This window comes from Cervus canadensis, chromosome 27 (genome assembly GCF_019320065.1).
Source record: "Cervus canadensis isolate Bull #8, Minnesota chromosome 27, ASM1932006v1, whole genome shotgun sequence".
NCBI classification, from domain to species: domain Eukaryota; kingdom Metazoa; phylum Chordata; class Mammalia; order Artiodactyla; family Cervidae; genus Cervus; species Cervus canadensis.
In genome coordinates, this window is record NC_057412.1 from 41,719,840 (window position 1) to 41,741,468 (window position 21,629).

At 35.5% G+C, this 21,629-nt stretch overlaps 1 protein-coding gene across 9 annotated transcripts in view; it reads right to left on the reverse strand.

Annotated features, from left to right (window-relative positions):
• Positions 1 to 21,629, reverse strand: part of SENP7 (SUMO specific peptidase 7) — a 161,978-nt gene that overhangs the window by 41,723 nt on the left and 98,626 nt on the right. For 6 of the 9 annotated variants that reach the window (XM_043449157.1, XM_043449159.1, XM_043449161.1 and 3 more), the window contains 4 exons: positions 17,531 to 17,643; positions 3,661 to 3,842; positions 1,479 to 1,818; positions 490 to 647 (listed from right to left, as the gene is read on the reverse strand). In XM_043449157.1, the coding sequence (XP_043305092.1) occupies positions 490 to 647; positions 1,479 to 1,818; positions 3,661 to 3,842; positions 17,531 to 17,643 (793 nt within the window). The remainder of the gene's footprint in view (positions 1 to 489; positions 648 to 1,478; positions 1,819 to 3,660; positions 3,843 to 17,530; positions 17,644 to 21,629) is intronic. The other 3 variants (XM_043449158.1, XM_043449164.1, XM_043449162.1) reach the window with 1 other exon arrangement.

Below are 21,629 nucleotides of genomic sequence, written 5' to 3' on the forward strand. Positions count from 1 at the left end.
ACAGGCTTAAAGAAGTTAAGAGACTTGTCCAAATGGCAGATCCAAGATCTGAACACAGCTCTGAATATCTCAAGAAGTCAGGTTCTTTCCTCTACCTCATGCTGTTTTAATAGCATGTGAGGAAAAGAAATAATTCCAAGTAGCCCTTGTACTACAAGACTACACAAATACTAGAAAACATTTCATTCTAGAAAATGTTTTGGTAAAGTACTTAAATGTCCAATGAGAACCCAAACAGAGAATACTTGAGTCAGAATATTTAGATTGAAAAAATAAAAATGACCAAAAGAAAAATGACATTAAGCCTTTCACTTCAAAATAAAGACAATTATATGCTTCCCTCAAACTAACACAAAAGTTGTCTCAGAATTTAAACTAAGAAATATGTAATTTTTACACAATATTCTGCTTGATGAAACAAAAAAAAATAGTCATTAGCCAATAGTGTATATTTCACTGTTAATCTGTGAGAAGACAGAAATAAATTACCTGTACAGACTCACAAGTAAGCAATGGTAGTTCAGACACTACTGGTTCAGAAGTACTCTCACTTTCATGAGAGACGGCATCATCCTGCTTAGGCTGTGATTTAAGAATTTCTGAACTTTTATGTTCAGTGGGTCCTTCTTCATCACTAGAAACAACAACTAAAATGGAAAAATGTATTTTTTTAAATGTGTCACAATAATCACATATAAAAAGAGAATTTTCTAATTCACGCAATAGATCTTTAATAATTCTACTGAACTGAATAATCTAACTTTATTCAGTTTAGAAAGTAGCCCATCATTCATTATCTGATTTATGCTAGTGGCATACAATGTTTTCACATGAGTGCTATTATTTAGCAGTTATCTGCAACCTTACTCTCTGGAGGAAGAAGGTATTTTAAAATAGATAAAGCCATTAGGAGAACTTAGGAACAGATTCTAATTCTAATAATGTATTAATGTCATCATTCTAAATTGTACTTTAAGTCCTGTTAACACTAGTTTCTTCTAGGAGGAGGAAATGAATGGCTAAGGAAAAATGTGGGAGACTAGTCAATAGATATTCTTTAGAACCTTTTTTGTATCATGTGACCCTATCAAATACTTGAAAATTAAAATCAAAATTAATGACAATAAGTAAATAGCACTTAAACTCTCTGTACTTCAGCTTAATCAATCAAAATGACAATAATGGTCCTTAAAGATTTGTGCAAAAACAAAAAACTATTGATAAGATACTGATGAGTACACTAATAAAAAAAAAATTAACTTCTGCTTCCAAGTACTCCATTCCTTACCTAAATCAATACTACAAAATTAATGACATCCCAAAACCACAAGTCTTTTTTTTTTTTCCTGAAGGTAATATATTCCACACAGATGTAATAAACAACACAGTGCCTCAGCAAAATTTCTTCGACAGAAGAAATAAAACAACTAAGCAGAGTAGAGAAAATGAATGGCTTTTATCATCCTCATGTTACTTACTTGGTTCAGCAGAGATAAATGATGGGTTCCCTTCACTGTGTTCACCTAAAACAGGTTTTTCTATTGTGTTCGATTCATTCTCATCCTTCACAACTAAAGCAGAATTCCCCACAGCATCAGAGGAAACAGAGCTCTCAAAAGTGCCCATGGTTGAACAGTCAGAGCGCATGTGAGGAGAAGCACTCAAAGCCAACTCCTGATCACAAAGTGAGGGTAGCTGAGCAAAATCACTTTCTATGGATTCATGCGTAACTTCTTCAAACAGTTTTGGATCCTCATGATAGTTTTCACTTGACTTTTCCAACTCAGTGAATACCGCTGGGTCATTTTCTTGTTCTTTCTGAACATAAATAAATGAATACGAAAATCAGCACTTTTCAAATTTGGTTCACATGAACAATCTTTTTTAAGTTTAAATCCCTATAAAGGTAAAAATACTTATCATTTCTATAACTATAGGAATAGAAAAGTACACAATTACACTACATTACTCTTGCCAAAGTCTCTCAAGTATTAATATAAAGATACAAAACTTGGGTCTGTCCAATCAGATGCCTAAATATTTTTTAAAAGGATGGGAAGGGGAAACTCCCATATTTAGAAGTGGTTCAGAAGTCTCCCACAATCTAAGTCAACTTTAAATAAGAGAAAAAATTATTACAGCTTTATTTTGCAAAAGAGGCCATTTGACATTATGTGACTTTAGTTACAAAAGCAAAAAAATTAAAAACTTAGGATAACAATATGAAAGATTACGAAAATCAATTACTGCCTTCATCTGTCTCAGTTCAGTCACTCAGTCGTGTCCAACTCTTTGCGACCCCATGGACTGCACTACGTCAGGCCTCCCTGTCCATCACCAACTCCTAGAGTCTACTCAAACACATGGCCATTGAGTCGGTGATGCCATTCAACCATCTCATCTTCTGTTGTCCCCTTCTCCTCCCACCTTCAGTATTTCCCAGCATCAGGATCTTTTCAAATGAGTCAGTTCTTCACATTAGGTGGCCAAAGTACTGGAGTTTCAGCTTCTGCATCAGTCCTTCCAATGAATACTCAGGACCAATTTCCTTTAGGATGGACTGGTTGGATCTCCTTGCTATCCAAGGGACTCTCAAGAGTTTTCTCCAACACCACAGTTCAAAAGCATCAATTCTTCGGTGCTCAGCTTTCTTTATAGTCCAACTCTCACATCTTTATTACCATATAAATCTAAATCATGTTTGTAACTCAAAGGCACTGCAAAGTCCTGAAATGCCTTGTTAATCAAAGGACTCAAAAAGCTATCTCCAAAAAAAAAAAAAAAACTATCTCCTTACACTTTTATTGTTAACTGTATACTAAGTTTTTGAAACTAAGTAATGTACACATTAAGTATTATAATTCCTACAACAGATTTCCTAAACTCTGGAAAAAGAGAAGTCTAAAGAAACTGGAAGTAAATTACTACTGATAAAATAGTCTGGTAATAATTTCACAGACCAAGTGAAATAGCAATTGGCTAGACAGTATGACTATTATGTGGTTAAAATAAGGCAGAGAGAAGAAACAGGCCTGTAGGATATACAACAAACCACTAAGGAAAGGCTGGTATCAGAGGAGAAATAATTTAAACTTTTTTATTTGTTCATAATACAGTTAGCCCTCTATATGTGCAGGTTCCACCAACTATGGGTTCCACCAACTGCAAATGGAAAATATTTCTGGAAAAAGAATTCTAGGGATTTACAAAAGGCAAAACCTGAATTTGTCATGCACAGGCCACTATTTACAGAGCATTTACATTTTTTCACATCCATTTACAAAGTATTAGTTGGCAAGCAGTCTAGACATGATTTAAAATATACAGCAAGGTGCAGATTATATGCAAATATTATACCATTTAATATAAGAGATTTAATTTAAGCATCCATGGATTTGGTATGTCCAAGGTCCTGGAACTAACACACTGTAGATACTCAGTGATGACTGTATTTGAAATTTGATCCCATAACTGTATTACTGCAAGAAAAATAAAGTTGCATTTAAAGTATTAAAAAAAAAAACAGAATCAAAAAAATAGGCAAAGAAAAAAGTCTTGATGATGAAAACAGAAAGCTAGGAGAACATTATTTGGTCACAGTCAATTCATTTTTATCTTAGGACAAATTATTCCATATGACATCTAAACACCTCTACTTACTGTCTGTTCTGCTGACTTATACAGAGAAGTAGGATTATGAGAATCAGGTAAATTACTTCTAAGCCTTTTCTTTCTCTTCCTGGAAATCAGAGTGGGTTCCACTCTTGAAACAGAATTTGTATCATCCTTGTTTCCACTCCCCTCTTCAAGATGGGCACAATCTCTACTTCCACTACTGAGGTCTAAAAAACAAAAGAGACATTTTTGGCCAAAAAGTACAGAAAGGATCCTCTTCAGAAGAGCTCAAAGAAAATCATCAAAATTGCTAAACTACTTTCAGAGCTTGTTTTTTTAAACTCCACTGTTAAATAAGCATACCAACATGGATAAACATAAAGACACATCCCATTTTAAACTGCATTCACAAAGCAAATGTTCATTGTACAAAAAATATGATAAAGGAAATATATTAAAAGGTAGTATTAGTAACCAAAGCAAAGCAACCAAACCATATTTTCCTTTTGCTACAATTGCATTTGACTATGATAAAAAAAAAAAAGTCTTAATAAAATTTTGAAAAGTAGTGTCTTAAATGTTTTTTAAATTCACGTTGATTTTAGAAACTACAACTAATTTAGACACTGGTTTTCTTTTTTAAATGTAAGTTTTAATACGTATTATTTTGTAACTGAAAAGGGACAATAATTTGAAACAGTAGAGTACTGATTACTGCTCTCTTAAAAGAAGCCAAAATATCTCTCCTCAGCAGACAACTGTGGTATGTAATCATTCATAAGGCAATCAATTACTTTCACAGTTTCTTTTTTCAAAAAAAAAATCAAGACCCTTTAATTTTAAATCTCCAATAAATCTATGACCCTACAGAAAAGGATGGGCTTCCCTGGTTGGCTTAGATGGTAAAGAATCTGCCTGCAATGTAGGAGACCCGGGTTCAAGCCCTGGGATGGGAAGATCCCCTGGAGAAGGAAATGGCTTCCCACTCCAGCATTCTTGCCTGGAAAATTCCAAGGACAGAGGAGCCTGGCAGGCTACAGCCCATGGGGTTGCAAAGAGTCAGTCATGACTGAGTGACTAACACATCACATATCACAGAAAACGAAGTACTCCCTTTTTTAAGTCAATAAAGCATTATTCTGAAATGCATTTCAAGCATTATCAAACATGTTTAGTATTTCAGTTTTAAAATATATGTACTATACTAAAATACGTTCCAAAAGGTTCTACCTAACTAAGGTTATCCTAACTAACTGAAGGTTATCCTGAATTATTTTGCTTTCTGAATTATATCATATAAGTTCCAACTCAGATATTATACCATTTTATATTAGAGATTTAAGCATTTATGGATTTGGTATGTCCAGGGTCCTGGAATTCACACAAAGCAAGTCCCAAAGCAGCTTCCTTGAATTCATAAACTTGAACCTATGTAACACTGACTGTTCTGACCACTTCATTTACTCAGAGTTCTTCAACACTACACACCTTCTATTCAAATTATTCTTGCTCTTACTCTAGCTTTATAAACATCTAATGACTAACATTCATAATACTTCTTTTTCGTTGCTTAAAAGGCAGGCATGGGGACAGGACTGAGGCCAAAAACTCAAACCACGAAGAGTCTTCCGAATTCCAGACAACACTCTTAACTCTCTCCCCAAGAGAAATAAACTGCCCCCAAATTATCAACACAGTATTCTGGAAAGCACAATAAATTTTATTTGCAATTCTGTAAACTGTAATGGTTTTCTTTGTAAACTGTAAACAGTGAAGGAGAGGGAAACTCAGCAAGCTGCAGTCCCTGTGGTCAGAGAGTTGGACATGACTGAGCAACTGAACGACAAAAACTATAAAGATAGTCAAATATAATTTCTACATATAATACTGGATCAAGCTATAATTTTGAAAAACAAATACTACAGCAAACAAAACTGATGCAGGATTATCTCAAGATGACACAGTAGTAGGACAAGAGCTCACCACCTCCTTTTGAAAACATCAAAATCACCACTGAACAACCATCAACAAAAAAAATGCTCGACTCTACCGAAAAAGGATACCCAGCATCCAAAGACAAAAAGGAGTTCTCAGTGAGATGGTAGGAGGGGCACAGTCACAACAAACTGAAGTTTCATATCCACAAGGTGGATGACTCAAAAGGAGGAAAACAATTTAACCACAGAAGCAAAAGTTCTGAGCCCCACATCAGGCTTCCGACCCTGGGGGTCCAGCAACGGAAGGAAGAGTTCCCAGAGAATTTAACTATGAAGGCCAGTAGGGTTTGATCACAGGCTTTTCACAGGACTAGGTGAAACAGAGACTCCACTCTCAAAGTGCACATACAAAGTCTGTGCAAACCAGAACTCACGGTCAAAAGGCAGTGACTTCATAAAGAGACCGGGCAGACTTAATTAACTGCAAGTATTGAAGGGCCTGCTGGGGAGGCCTGGACTCACTGAAAGGGAAAAGGACACCGGCAACAGCAGTTCTAAATGACACATTAGACCAGGTGGGCCTAACTGCTATCCATAGACCATTCCATCCAAAAGCAGAAGAATACACATTCTTCTCATGTGCAAATGGAACATTCTTTGCATTGAACACATGCTGGGCCACAAAGAGAGCACCAGTAAATCTAAAAACACTAAAATCACATCAAGCATCTTTTCCAACCAAAACACTATGAGACCAGAAATAAACTATGAGAAAAAAACTAAAAAAACCAAGCACGTAGACTAAATATACTATTAAACAATCAATATAACACTGAAGAAATCAAGTTCAGTTCAGTCACTCAGTCATGTCCATCTCTTTGCAACCCCATGGACTGCAGCATACCAGCTGCCCTGTCCATCACCAACTCCCAGAGCTTGCTCAAACTCGCATAAATTGAGTCAGTGATGCCATCCAGTCATCTCATCCTCTGTTGTCCCCTTCTCCTCCCGTCTTCAATCTTTCCCAGCATCAAGGTCTTTGCCATTGAGTTGGCTCTTCCCATCAGATGGCCAAAGTACTGAAGCTTCAGCTTCAGCATCAGTCCTTCCAATGAATATTCAGGACTGATTTCCCTTAGGATTGACTGGTTGGATCTCCTTCCAGTCCAACGGACTCTCAAGAGTCTTCTCCAACACCACAGTTCAAAAGCATCAATTCTTCAGTGCTCAACTTTCTTTATGGTCCAACTCTCACATCCATACATGACTACTGGAAAAACCATAGCTCTGACTAGATGGACCTTTGTCGGAAAAGTAATGTCTCTGCTTTTTAATATGTTGTCTAGGTAGGTCAAAGCTTTTCTTAAATGGAGCAAGCATCTTTGAGTTTCATGGCTGCAGTCACCATCTGCAGTGATTTTGGAGCCCCCAAAAATAAAGTCTCTCACTGTTTCCCCACCTATTTATCATGAAGTAATGGGACCAGACACCATTATTTTAGTTTTTTGAGTGCTAAGTTTTAAGCCAGCTTTTGCACTCTCCTCTTTCACTTTCATCAAGAGGCTCCTCAGTTCCTCTTCGCTTTCTGCCATAAGGGTGATGGCATCTGCATATCTGGGATTATTGATATTTCTCCCGGCAATCTTGACTCTGGCTTATGCTTCATCCAGCCGGACATTTCACATGACATACTCTGCATATAGGCTAAATACACACCCTTGACATACTCCTGTCCCAATCTGGAACCAGTCCATTGTTCCATGTCCAGTTTTAACTGTTGCTTCTTGAGCTGCACACAGATTTCTCAGCAGGCAGGGAAGGTGGTCTGGTATTCCCATCTCTTGAAGAATTTTCCACACTATTATGAGATCCACAAAGTCAAAGGTTTTGGCATACTCAATAAAGATGTTTCTCTGGAACTTTCTTCTTTTTCTATGATCCATCAATGGTAGCAATCTGATCTCTGGTTCCTCTGCCTTTTGTAAATCAGCTTGGACATCTGGAAGTTCACAGTTCACATACTGCTAAAGATTCACTTGGAGAATTTTGAGCATTACTTTGCTAGCATATGAGATAAGTGCAATTGTGCAGTCATTTGAACATTCTTTGGCATTGCCTATCTTTGGGATTGGAATGAAAACTGACCTTTTCCAGTCCTGTGGCCACTTCTGAGTTTTCCAAATTTGCTGGCATACTGAGTGCAGCACTTTCACAGCATCATCATTTAGGACTTGAATTAGCTCAACTGGAATTCCATCACCTCCACTAGTTTTGTTCGTAGTGATGCTTTAAGGCCCACTTGACTTCGCACTCCAGGATGTGTGGCTCTAGGTGAGTGATTACACTACAGTGGTTATCTGGGTCATGAAGATCATTTTGGTACAGTTCTTATGTGTATTCTTGCCACCTCTTCTTAATATCTTCTGCTTCTGTTAGGTCCATACCATTTCTGTCCTTTATTGTGCCCATCTTTGCATGAAATGTTCCCTTGGTATCGCTAATTTTCTTGAAGAGATCTCTAGTCTTTCCCATTCTATTGCTTTCCTCTATTTCTTTGCACTGATCACTGAGGAAGGCTTTCTTATCTCTCCTTGCTAGTCTCTGAAACTCTGCATTCAGATGAGTATAGCTTTCTTTTTCTCCTTTGCCTTCAGCTTCTCTTCTTTTCACAGCTATTTGTAAGGCCTCCTCAGACAACCATTTTGCCTTTTTGTATTTCTTTTGCTTGGGGATAGTCTTGATTGTTGCCTCCTGTACAACATCACAAACCTCTGTCCATAGTTCTTCAGGCACTCTGACTATCAGATCTAATCCCTTGAATCTATTTGTCACTTCCACTGTATAATCATAAGGGATTTGACTTAGGTCATACCTGAATGGTCCAGTGATTTTCCCTACTTTCTTCATTTATGTCTGAATTTTGCAATAAGGAGTTTATGATCTGAGCCACAGTCAGCTCCCAGTCTTGTTGTTGCTGACTGTATAGAGCTTCTGCATCTTCGGCTGCAAAGAATAAAATCAATCTAATTTCAGTATTGACCATCTGGTGACATCCATGTGTAGAGTCATCTCTTGTGTTTTTGGAAGAGGGTGTTTGCTATGATCAGTGCGTTCTCTTGGCAAAACTCTGTTAGCCTTTTCCCTGCTTCATTTTATACTTCAAGGCCAAATTTGCCTGTTATTCCAGGTATCTCTTGACTTCCTAATTTTGCATTCCAGTCCCCTATGATGAAAAGGAAATCTTTTTTTGGTGTTAGTTCTAGAAGTTCTTATAGGTCATCACAGAACCATTCAACTTCAGATTCTTCGGCACTGCAGTTGGGGCACAGACTTGGACTGTGTGTTAGTTGCTCAGTCATGTTTGACTCTTTGCAACTCCATAGACGCCTGCCAGGTCCCTCCATCCATGGGATTTTCCAGGCAAGAATACTAGAGTGGTTTGCCATTCCCTTCTCCAGGGGATCTTCCCAACCTATGGATCAAACCCAGATCTCTCAATCTGTAGGCAGACTTTTGCCATCTGAGCCACTAGAGAAGACTCTGAGTGGAGCACAGGCTTGGATCACTGTGATACTGAACGGTTTGCCTTGGAAACCAACAGAGACCATTCTGTAGTTTTTGAGACTGTGCCCAAGTACTGCATTTTGGACTCTTTTGTTGACTGTGAGGGCTATTCCATTTCTTCTAAGGGATTCTTGCCAGGAACAGTATGAAAAGGCAAGAAGACATGACACTGAAAGATGAACTCCCCAGGTCGGTAGATGCCCAACATGCTACTGGAGAAGAGTGGAGAAATAACTCCAGAAAGAATGAAGAGGTGGAGCCAAAGCAAAAACAAATCCCAGTTGTGGATGTGACTGGTGATGAAGTAAATTCTGATGCTGTGAAGGACAATATTGCATAGAACCTGGAATGTTAGGTCCATGAATCAAGGTAAATTGGAAGTGGTCAAAGACGAGATGGCAAGAATGAACATTGACATTTCAGGAATCAGTGAACTAAAATGGTCTGGAATGGGTGCATTTAATTCAGATAACCACTGTATCTACTACTGTGGGCAAGAATCCCTTAGAAAAAATCAAAGAGGATATCAAAAAAATACCTAAAGACAAATAAAATGAAAGCACAATGATCCAAAATCTATTGAGATGCAGCAAAAGCAGTTCTAAGAGGGAAGTTTATAGCAAGACAATCTCACCTCAGGAAACAAAAATCTCAAATAAACAACCTGAGCTTACACCTAAAGTGTAAGAGAAAGAACAACAAGCAAAATCTAAAGTTAGTAGAATGAAAGAAATCATACAGACCAGAGCAAATGTAAGTGAAATAGAGCCAAAGAAAACAATTGTAAAGATCAATGAAACTAAATGCTAGTTCTTTGAAAAAATAAACAAAATTAATAAACCTTCAGCCAGAGTTATTGAGGTAAAAGACTCAAATAAATAAAATTAGAAATGAAAAAGAAGTTACAACTAATATCACAGAAATACAAAGGATCATAGCTGCATGCCAATAAAACAAGCTGGAAGAAATGGAAAACTTCTTGGAAAGGTACAATCTTTCAAGAGTGAACCAGGAAGACAAAGAAAATATGAACAGACCAATTACAAGTATCATAATTCAAACTATGACTTAAAAACTCCCAACAAATAAAAGCCCAAGACCAGATGGCTTAGAATTGAGTTCTATCAAACACTGAGAAAAAAGCTAACACCTAGCCTTCTGAAACTGTTCCCAAAAACTGCCAAGGAAGGAAAACTCCCAAACAAATTCTGTCAAGCCACCATCACCCTGCTATCAAAACCAGAAAAAGACATCACAAAAAAATAAAATTACAGGCCAATATCACTGATGAACACAAACACAGAAATCCTGAACAAAATACTAGCAGTCTGAATTCAGGAATACATTAAAGGTGCATACACCATTATTACATGGGATTTATCGTAGGTAAGCAAGGACTTTTCAAAATCCACAAATCAGTGTGCTATGTCAAATCAACAAACTGAAGAATAAAAGCCATATGATCATCCAAAAAGCTTTTCAAAAGAAAAGCTTTTGACAAAATTCAACACCCATTTATAATAAAAACGCTCCAGAAAGTGGGCAACATAATAAGGGCCTATAAACCTACTGTTTGTAGAAACAAACCTACAGTTAACATCATACTCAATAGTGAAAAACTAAAAGCATTTTCTTTGAGATCAAAACAAGATGAGGATGTCCACTCTCACCACATTTATTCAACATAGTTTTGGAAGTCCTAGCTATAGCAATGGGAGAAGAAAACAAAGTAAAAGGAATCCAAATTGGAAAAGAAATTAAATTGTCACTGTTTGCAGATGACATGATACTATACATAGAAAATCCTAAAGACACTACCAGGAAACTATTGGAGCTCATCAATTAATTTGGTAAAGCCGCAGGTTACAAATTAATACACAGAAATCTACTGCACTGCTATACACTAAAAATGAAAGATCAGAAAGAGAAATTAAGAAAACAATCCCATTCACCATCACCTCAAAAAGTATAAAATACCTAGGAACAAACAAACCAAAACCTGTACTCCATAAAATGTTAAGACACTCATAAGAAAGAAAAAATGACACAAACAGATGGAAATATATATCATGTACTTGGACTGAAAGAATCAATACTGTCAAAATGACTATACTACCAAATGCAATCTACAGATTCAATACAATCTGTATCAAATTATCAATGGCATTTTTTATAGAACTAGAACAAAAAAAAAATCTTAAAATTTGTATTGAGACACAAAAGACCTATGAATAAACAAAGCAGTCTTGAGAAAGAAAAATGAAGCTAAGGAAATCATGCGCCCTGACTTCAGACTATACACTTCAAAGCACAGCTAGCCACACAGTACAGTACAGGTACAAAAACAGAAAGATAGGTAAATGGAATGGAATGAAAAGCCCAGGAAAAAACCCATGCATCTATGGTCAGTTAATCTATGATAAAGAAGGCAAGACTATAAAAAGGAGAAAAAACAGTCTCTTCAATAAATGGTGCTAGGAAAACTGGACAGCTACATGTAAAAAAAAAAAAATGAAATTAGAAAATTCTTTAAAACCATACACAAAAATAAGCTTAACATGGATTAAAGACCTAAATGTGAGACCACACACTATAAGACTCTTAGAGGAAAACACTGGCAAAACACTCTCTGACAAAAACTGTAGCAATATATTTTTGATCTAAGAATAATGGAAATAAAAATACAAATGAACAAATGAGAACTAAACGCTTTTGTACAGTTAAGGAATCATAAATAAATGAAAAGACAATCCAAAACATGGCAGAAAACAATTGAAATGATGTGACCGACAAGGCATTAGTCTCCAAATTTTACAAACAGCTCACGTGACTTAATATCACAAAAAACAAACAACCCTATCAAAAATAGGCAGAAGATCAAACAGATACTTCTCCAAAGAAGATATACAGACGGCCAAGAGGCACATGAAAAGATGTTCAACATTACTAATTATTCAGTTCAGTCGCTCGGTCGTATCCGACTATTTGCAACCCCATGAACTGCAGCACACCAGGCATCCCTGTCTCTCACCAACTCACAGAGCTTACTCAAACTCACGTCCATTGAGTCAGTGATGTCATCCAATCATCTCATCCTCTGTCATCCCCTTCTCCTCCCACCTTCAATCTTTCCCAGCATCAGGGTCTTTTCCAATGAGTCAGTTCTTCGCATCAGGTGGCCAAAGTATTGGAGTTTCAGCTTCAGCATCAGCCCTTCCAATGACTATTCAGGACTGATTTCCTTTAGGATGGACTGGTTGGATCTCTTTGCAGTCCAAGGGACTCTCAAGAGTCTTCAACACCACAGTTCAAAAGCATCAATTCTTTGGTGTTCAGCTTTCTTTATAGTCCAACTCTCACATCCATATATTATCACTGAAAAAACCATAGCTTTGACTAGACAGACATTTGTCAGCAAAGTAATGTCTTTGTTTTTTAATATGCTGTCTAGGTTGGTCATAGCTTTTCTTCCAAGGAGCAAGCACCTTTTAATTTCATGGCTGTAGTCACCATCTGCAGTGATTTTGGAGTCCAAAAAGATAAAGTCAGCCACTGTTTCCCCATCTATTTGCCATGAAGTGATGTGACCAGATGCCACAATCTTAGTTTTCTTAATGTTGAGTTTTAAGCCAAATTTTTCACTCTTCTCTTTCACTTTCATCAAGAGGCTCTTTAGTTCTTCTCCGCTTTCTGCCATAAGGGTGGTGTCATCTGCGTATCTGAGGTCACTGATATTTCTCCCAGCAATCTTGATTCCAGCTTGTGCTTCATTCAGCCCAGCATTTCACATGATGTACTTTGCATATAAGTTGAATAAGCAGAGTCACAATATATAGCCTTGACGTACTTCTTTCCCGATTTGGGACCAGTCTGTTGTTCCATGTCCAGTTCTAACTGTTGCTTCTTGACCTGCATACAGATTTCTCAGGACACAGGTCAGGTGGTCTGGAATTCCCTTTAAGAATTTTCCACAGTTTGTTTTGCGTATAGGGTTATCATTACCATCTTTCTAAATTCCAAAAAAAAAAAAAAAAGACAGCAGAAAAAAAATAAAATAAAAAAAAATAAATTCCATATACATGTGTGAGTATGCTGTAATGTTCTTTATCTTTCTGGCTTACTTCACTCTGTATAATAGGCTCCAGTTTCATCCATCTCATTAGAACTGATTCAAATGAATTCTTCTTAATGGCTGAGTAACAGTCCATGGTGTATATGTAGTGATTCATGTCAATGTATGACAAAACCCACTACAATATTGTAAAGTAATTAGCCTCCAACTATAAAAATAAATGAAAAAAAAAAAAAGAATTTTCCACAGTTTGTTGTGATCCACACAGTCAAAGGCTTTAAAGCAGAAGTAGATGTTTTTCTGGAACTCTCTTGCTCTTTGATGATCCAATGGATTTTGGCAATTTGATCTCTGGTTCCTCTGCCTTTTCTAAATCCAGCTTGAACATCTGGTAGTTTATGGTTCACGTATTGCTGAAGCCTGGCTTGGAGAATTTTGAACATTACTAGCCTGTGAGATGAGTGCAATTGTGCGGTAGTTTCAGCATTCTTTGGCATTGCCTTTCTTGGACTGGAATGAAAACTGACCTTTTCCAGTCCTGTGGCCACTGCTGAGTTTTCCAAATTTGTTGGCATATTGAGTGCAGCACTTTGACAGCATCATCTTTTAGGATTTGAGAGAAATGCAAATCAAAACTATAGTGATAAATATCACCTCACACCAGTCAAAATGGCTATCATCAAAAAATATACAAACAGTAAATGCTAGAGAGGGTGTGAAGAAAAGGGGACCCTCCTACATGTTTGGTGGGAATGTAAATAGGTGTAGTCACTATGGATAAGAGTATGGAGGTTTGTAAAAACAGAGCTACCATATGATCCTGCAACCCTACTCCTGGCCATATATCCAGAGAAAAACATTCTCCGAAAGGATACAACACTTTAATGTTCATTGCAGCACTGTTAACAATACCCACGATATGAAAGCAATCTAATGGCCATCAACATAAGAATGGATAAAGATATGGTACATACATACAATGGAATATTACTCAGCCATTAAAAAGAGTAACATAATGCCATTCGCAGGAAGGAACACGGATGGACCTGGTGATTATCACACTGAGTGAAGTAAGTCAGACAGAGAAAGAGAAATATCATATGACATTGCTTATATGCAGAATCTTATAAAAAATGATACAAATGAACTTATTTACAAAACAGAAACAGACTCACAGGCTTAGAGAGCTATGGTTACCAGGCAGGAAGGGTAGGAGGAAACAGGAGGAAGGGTAGGAGGGTAATAGAATTTGGAGCTGACATGTACACACTTCTGTATTTAAAGTGGATAACCAAGGACTGCTGTGTAGCACAGGGAACTATGCTCAATATTCTGTAACAACCTAATTTGGAAAACAATTTGAAAAAGACACATGTATATTTATAACTGAATTACTTTGTTGTACACCTGAAACTAACACAATATGGTTAATAAACTATACTCCAACAGAAAATATAAAATTAAAAAAAAAAAACTGATGAAAGAACTAAGGCTTGGAAAAACTCTATCCTATAGCAGTTTTCCTCCTAGCAGTTCACTAACTGCAAATCAGTCAAGACAATCTCATGGGAAACTGGAATAAATGTATTAGATAGAGTCAGACATTATTTAAAAAAACAGGGACTCTACCTGAAAAAAATATATATATACATATATTTAACTTGCAAATATCACTACCAAATAAAATTAAACAGCTAACAAATTCCTATAAACAAAAGAATGTTAAATATTTCCAATGTATTATATTCATAAAAGCAAGTTTTACAAGGCAAACTTAAGGCACTACAAAATAAAGGTATACCTAGTGTGGGGAATAGCTCAGTTGGTAAAGAAACTGCCTGCAATACAGGAGACCTGGGTTCGACTCCTGGGTCAGGAAGAGCCACTGGAGAAGGAAATGGCAACTCACTCCAGTATTCTTGCCTGGAGAATCCCATGGGTAGGGCAGCCTAGCAGGCTGCAGACCCTGGAGTCGCAAGAGTCAGACACGACTTAGTGACTAATCCACAATGTTTGTATATGATAGATCATAACTAGACTTATCATGGTGATTATTTTGAAATGCACAGAAATACTGAATCAGTATGCTGTGTAACAGGAACTAATACAGTGCTGTATAGGTCAATTATAATTCAAAAACAAAGTCAGAAAATGAGACAAGATTTATGGTTATCAGAGACAGGGGAGGAAGAATTGAATAAGGCACTCTACATGTACAAAATTCCTATTATAAAATAAATAAGTTCTAGGTATGTAATGTATAACATGACAGATAAAATTAACACTGCTGTACGTTATATATGAAAGCTGTTAAGAGTAAATCCTGAGTCCACATCATGAGGAAAATTTTTTTCTATTTCTTTGTTTTTTTCATCCATATGAATAAATGGATGTTGACTAAACTCACTGTGATAATCATTTCATGATATATATAAGTGAAACCATTACACTATTCACCTTATACAGTGCTGTCAATTATTAAAAAATGGAAGAAAAAACTTTTTTCAGTGGTATACCTGGGATTTAATTCAGAACACCCATTAATTTATAGGCTTTTGTTAAAAAATTGGTATTAGACACAATGATCTATAGGATGAAAATACTGTGAGCTTTAATAATGTTTCAATAGCTAACATTTTTAAAAACACTTTACCTAAGAGGAGAACCTTTAGGTATACTAAGAAGCTATATAGTGTTTCTTTTATCATCCATTTTTTTCCTGATGTAAGTCTAGAATTCTGTTACTTCGAAGGAATACTGAAGGACATAAATTAGAAAGCTTTTTATTTAACTATTCCTACTCTACCAAGGAAAGCAGTGAAGGCTTAACAGTATTTTGACAGTATCTGAATTGAGCCCACTTGCACAAATACAAATCTACTTTTTATTTTTATACTGTAAGTAAGGATAATTATTTCTAGGAAAAGGACAATTTGTTAAAAAAAAAAAAAAAAAAGTCCACCATTACACGAAGATCGTATTTAGTGATCAATTGAAAGATTACATCTACAGTCATAATACTTTCTCTAGAGACTGCCCTCATAAGAGTTACAGCTGGTTTCTTGTATACATCAAAGATATTAGTTTCTTTGCAAGTTTTCTCTTCTATGAAAAAGAGTGTATAAAATGTGAAAACAACTGTGTTCCAAATGAAATACAAAAAATTTTTACATAGTATCATTAAAGAACCATCTTTTCTTGTGAATAATTTATAAAATCATTCAGAAAACAAAATATTTCAACTAATTTGAAGCTATCAATAATTGAAGAGACCCCTGAAAGTGTTAGTTTCACACCTGACTAATATATAAATTGGTTTTGGTGAAAATTTTTATATTAAAATATTTAAAAGTCTTTTTAAAAAGAGACAAAAAGAAAGTCAATTCATTAATACTACAGGCAAGGAGGCCTACAATGAATATTTAGAAGTCTGGGATGTATTTACCTTTAAATTTGCTAAAAGTGACTTGTACTGGAATCCTCCTAGAGTTGAGAAAAATTCTAAAGAATAAAGAATGCACCTATGGCTGATTCATGTTGATGTATGGCAGAAACCAACACAATGTAAAGCAAATGTCCTCACATTAAAAATAAATAAATTTAGGGAGGGGGGATTGGGATGGGGAACACATGTAAATCCATGGCTGATTCATGTCAATGTATGGCAAAAACCACTACAATATTGTAAAGTAATTAGCCTCCAACTAATAAAAATAAATAAAAAAATAAAAAATAAAAATAAATAAATAAATAAATAAAAAACAAGAATATATTTCATACTAGGAGGATAGACAGTGCGAAACCAATAATAATTATTGAGTTAGCAGTAATATCAATGATTAGACACATCCATGGCTCAGACGGTAAAGAATCTGCCTACTAATGAAGGAGACCCAGGTTCGATCCCTGAGTCAGGAAGATCCCCTGGAGAAGGGCATGGTAACCCATTCCAGTATTCTCGCCTGGAGAATTCCATGGACTGAGGAGCCTGGCCAGCTATAGTCTGTGAGGTTGCAGAGTTGGACAGGACTCAGTGATGAACATTTTCACTTTCACGAAAGTAATATTTAGAAATAGACAAATTAACATTATTACTTTATAGTTATATGCCCAGCCCCAACAAAAAAATTACAAGATATAATATTCCAATTTAACTTCCAGACTTAGTAAATAAATCAAGAGATGTACACTGTAGGATACAAATAGTAAATTTAGCAATTTTCTTTGTGTTGCTAAAAAATCTCTCTTTACTTTCATGGATAAATATAGTTAAAATTCAAATACTACTAAAACTACAATAGACAAAAATTCAAATGTCAACAGTTTTCTGCGGTTCACAAACCTTTAGGCTGAGTATCAGACATAAAAGAAATGCCATCGTCACCTCTTTGTTTTTCTTTAGTGTAAGAAGTCTGCTTTGCATAATTATTGTCTGTCTTACTTGATTGTGAACTCCTGCAAAACAAAATAATATTATACTGAATTCTTCTAAGCAAAAATAAATTTAGAAGCCAGTTGGCATATATTCAAGATAAAAATAACAGATCACAAATAAAGTCTTATATAGCAGAGTATGTGATCTGAATAGTACAAAGAACATTAAACTATGATTTGAGAAATAGGTTTTCATTCCTATTCTATCTTTAAATTCTCCATGTTCCTTTGAAAGAGAAAAACAAGAAATGTTTTATTCTTCCAAAATTGTGCACATGCAAACTGAACAAAGAATAATACAAGTGCTAAATATGTCAAAGGAGTCTAAAAAGTAAACATTCCCTGAACACAAGTAGATGATAATCACACTTATGTGTAATCAAATAATAAGCCAAAAGTAATTGTTAATATGTTTCAAGCATAGTTCATGTATCAGAAGTAAGATACAAAATAAAACTTAGGATGTGGTAACAAATTTTACCTATAGAGAAAATAGTTTAAAATATAAGCTACTGGTTAAATATTTAAAATGTATTAAAAGCAAGTTTTGGATGATGAACATAATATCACTATTATGAAAACATAATACAATAATAGTATGGGATATTAATACCTACCCCGCTTTAAGTAATCATTAGATCATCCAGACCAAAAACCAATAAAAATCAAGAACTTTGGACTGAACCATAAACTTGACCAAACAGACCTAACATGTATTTATAAAACATGAACACAGAACATTCTCCAGGATGTTTTAAGATAGGTCACAAAGCAAATCTTAGCAAACATAAGACACACACAAAAAAACTTTTCCAAATCACAAGAGCATAAAACAAGAAATCAATAACAGGAAGAAGTCTGAAAAGTTCAAAAAAATAGGAAGACTAAACAATGTGCTCCTGAAAATCAATTAGCTAAAGAAGAAACCAAAAGGAAGATCAAGAAGTATCTTGAAACAAGTGAATACATAAGCAAAAATTTCAAAATCCATGAAATGTTCTACAAGGGAAGTTAATAGCAATAAAAGCTACATTAAAAAACAAGAAAGAATTCCAATGAAAAACCTCACTTTACACCTCTTGGAACCAGAAAAAAATACAAATTAAGCCCAAAGTTAGCAGAAGGAAAGAACCAATAAAGATCAGAGAAAAAGTAAATTAAAAAGAAATAAGAAAAACAATAGAAAAGATCACAACTAAGAGCTTAGTTTTTTAAAACAAAACTGACAAACCTTTAGCTAGACAAACCAAGAAAAAAAAAGACTCAAATATAAACAGATCATCTAAAGACTACTATGAATAATTATATGCCAACAATATGGATAACCTATGGATAACCTAAGAGCCAGTCTATTCTAATGGAAATCAGTATTGAATATTCATTGGAAGGATTGACGCTGAAGCTGAAACTCCAATACTTTGGCCACCTGATGTGAAGAACTGACTGATCTGAAGATCCTGATGCTGGGAAAGATTGAAGGGGAAGGGGAAGGGGACGACAGAGGATGAGATGGTTGTATGGCATCATTGACTCGATGGACATGAGTTTGAGTAAGCTCTGGGAGTTGGTGATGGACAGGGAAGCCTGGTGTGCTGCTGTCCATTGGGTCGCAAAGAGTCAGACACGACTGAGCGACTGAACTGGGGGGATAAACAAAACCTACTGGCTGGACTAAGGGAAAAAAGACAGAAGACTTGTACAGGGCTGGCCAAAAAAGTTTGTTCAGGTTTTTTTCAGTACCATCTTATGGAAAAACCTGAACTTTCTGGCCAACCCAATAAATAAAATCATTACAACTGGTAGCACAGAAATACAAAGTATTATAAATGATGATTACAAAAAGTTATACATCAACAAATCATATAACCTAGAAGGGACAAATAATTAGAAACATACAACCTACCAAAATGTATTATGAAAAAAAAGAAAATCTGAACAGATCAGTAACAAATATAGAGACTGAATTAGTAATCAAAAACCTCCCAATACAGAAAAGTTCATGACCAAATGGTTTCACTGGCAATTCTATCAAATAAGAATTAATGCCAATCTTTCTCAAACTCTTTCAAGAAGTTTACGAGGAAAGAACACTTCTTTAGAAGGCCATCACTAATACCAAAGCTAGATAAGGACAGTACAGTAAAAGAAAAATATAAATCAAATACCCCTGACTCATAGGGATGCAAAAACTCTCATCAAATTATTAGGAAACCAAATTCCACAACATATTAAAAGAATCATACACCATGATCAAATGGGACTTATATAGAGATGCAAGAATGGTACACCATATAAGAATCAATCAATGTGATAAAGCACATGGGTAAAATGAAAGATAAAAAGCATCTGATCCCTCAAAAGGTACAGAAAAAGCATTTAACAAAATTCAACATCCTTTTACTATAAAACTCAAAAACCTGGGTATATATGGCTGATTCACGTCAATGTTTGGCAAAAACCAACACAATTCTATAAAGCAATTATCTTTCAATTAAAAAATAAATTAAAAAAAAACCTGGGTATAGAAGGAACATACTTCAACACAATAAAGGTCAATATCACAAATGACAGCTAACATCATATGAAACACTGAAAGATTGAAAGCTTCTCCTCTAAAATGAAGAAAGGTACCCATTCTGATCACTCTTATTCAACACAGTACTGGAAATACTGGCTAGAAAAAATTAAATATGAAAAACAAATAAATAAAAGGAATTGATATCAGAAAGGAAGACATAAAATTGTCATCATTTGCAGATGATATGATCTTATAGAAAGAAAACCTTAAAAAATCCAATCAAAAAAAAAAACTGTAAGAACTAATAAATGAATGCACTAAAGTTTGAGGATACAAAATCACCATACTACAATCAGTTGCATTTCTACACACAAATAATGAACTATCTGAAAGAGAAATTGAGGGAAAAAATCCCATTTAAACCTATAGCCAAAAAAAAAAAAAAAAACTACAGCAAAAAGAATAAAATTATACTTAGATATAACCTAGAAGGAAACAAAGCTGTACACTGAAAACTATAAGACACTGATGAAAGAAAGTGAAGAAAACACAAATAAATGGAATGATATTCTGTACTCATAGATGGGAAAAAGTAATATTGTTAAAATGTTCATCTTATGCAAAGCAACCTGCAGATTCAAAGCAATCTCTATTGACATATCAATGACCTTTTTCACAGAAAGAGAACAATCTTAAAGTTTGCATGCAACCACTAAAGACCCCAAATAGCCAAAGCAATGTTGAGAAGGAAAAACAAAGCCAGAGGGATCACACTTCATGTTTCAAACTACATTACAAAGCCACAGTAATCAAAACAATATAGAAAAATAGACACATAAATGAATGAAACAGAATAGAGAGCCAGAAATAAATCCATGCACATGTGGTCAACTCATGTATGACAAAGGAGCCAAGAATACACCGTGGGAAAAGGACAGTCTCCTCAATAACTGATGCTGGAAAAGCCTGACAGCCACATACAAAAGAATGAAACTGGACCAGTATCTTCTACCATATACAAAAATCAACACAAAGCAGATGAAAGACTTACATGCATGACCTGAAACCATAAAATTTCTAGGAAAAAAAACACGAGAGTAAGCTGGTTTGGGCAGTGACTTTTTGGATTAAACACCAAAACAAAAACAACAATAGAAAATAAGTGGAACCACAAAGCTGTACAGTAAAGAAAATTATCAACAAAATGAAAAGGCAACCTACGGAGCAGGATTGAATCATCTATCTCATACGGAAGTTAATATTCAAAATACATGATGTATAAAGAATCCAGGTCCTTGGCTAAGAGGAGACTCTGCCTTGGGCCCGCCGGTGTAATAAACTGCACTCCACTATCTGCATTGTCCTTCTGAGTGAGTCTGTTTCCCGGAAAGCGTGGCTATAACATTTGGTGCATTGGCCGGGAAACTCCTCACTTTGAGGAGACAGGTCTCATTTGAGGCCACCCCGAGGCTTTGTAGCTTGAATCTCC